Raw genomic sequence first — 442 nt, forward strand, 5'->3', positions numbered from 1 at the left:
CTCCTCAAGTACTGCCACCTTCTGGTGCGGGGCTTCCGGCCACGGCCCAGCACTGATGCGCATGCCCTGCAACGCTACATGTGCTCTCGCTTCTTCATCGACTTTCCGGACCTAGTGGAGCAGCAGCGCACCCTGGAGCGCTACCTGGAAGCCCATTTCGGTGGGGCTGACGCAGCTCGCCGTTATGCCTGCCTGGTGACGCTGCATCAGGTGGTCAACGAGAGCACCGTGTGCCTCATGAACCACGAACGCCGCCAGACCTTAGACCTCATTGCTGCGCTGGCGCTCCAGGCACTGGCTGAGCAGGGCCCTGCTGCCACTGCCGCCCTGGCCTGGTGCCCGCCAGGCCCTGATGGACTTGTGCCAACCACTGTCAATTACTATGTGACCCCCGTGCAACCTCTGCTGGCTCCGGCCCCCCCCCCTCCCCCCCCCCCCCCCC

The 442-nt window shown here is 65.6% G+C and overlaps 1 protein-coding gene across 1 annotated transcript; it reads left to right on the forward strand.

Moving 5' to 3' along the window:
• Positions 1-3: 3 nt before the first annotated feature.
• On the forward strand, positions 4-414 carry LOC110595665 (protein FAM46B-like; the record flags this gene model as incomplete). The annotated part of the gene is made up of 1 exon (XM_021712484.1): positions 4-414. A coding segment is annotated over one exon (411 nt), but the record flags the coding sequence as incomplete, so codon positions are not given.
• Between the last annotated feature and the right edge of the window lie 28 nt (positions 415-442).

Source organism: Carlito syrichta, unplaced genomic scaffold, assembly GCF_000164805.1.
Source record: "Carlito syrichta isolate Samal-C Ts95f unplaced genomic scaffold, Tarsius_syrichta-2.0.1 Scaffold89898, whole genome shotgun sequence".
Classification (NCBI taxonomy): domain Eukaryota; kingdom Metazoa; phylum Chordata; class Mammalia; order Primates; family Tarsiidae; genus Carlito; species Carlito syrichta.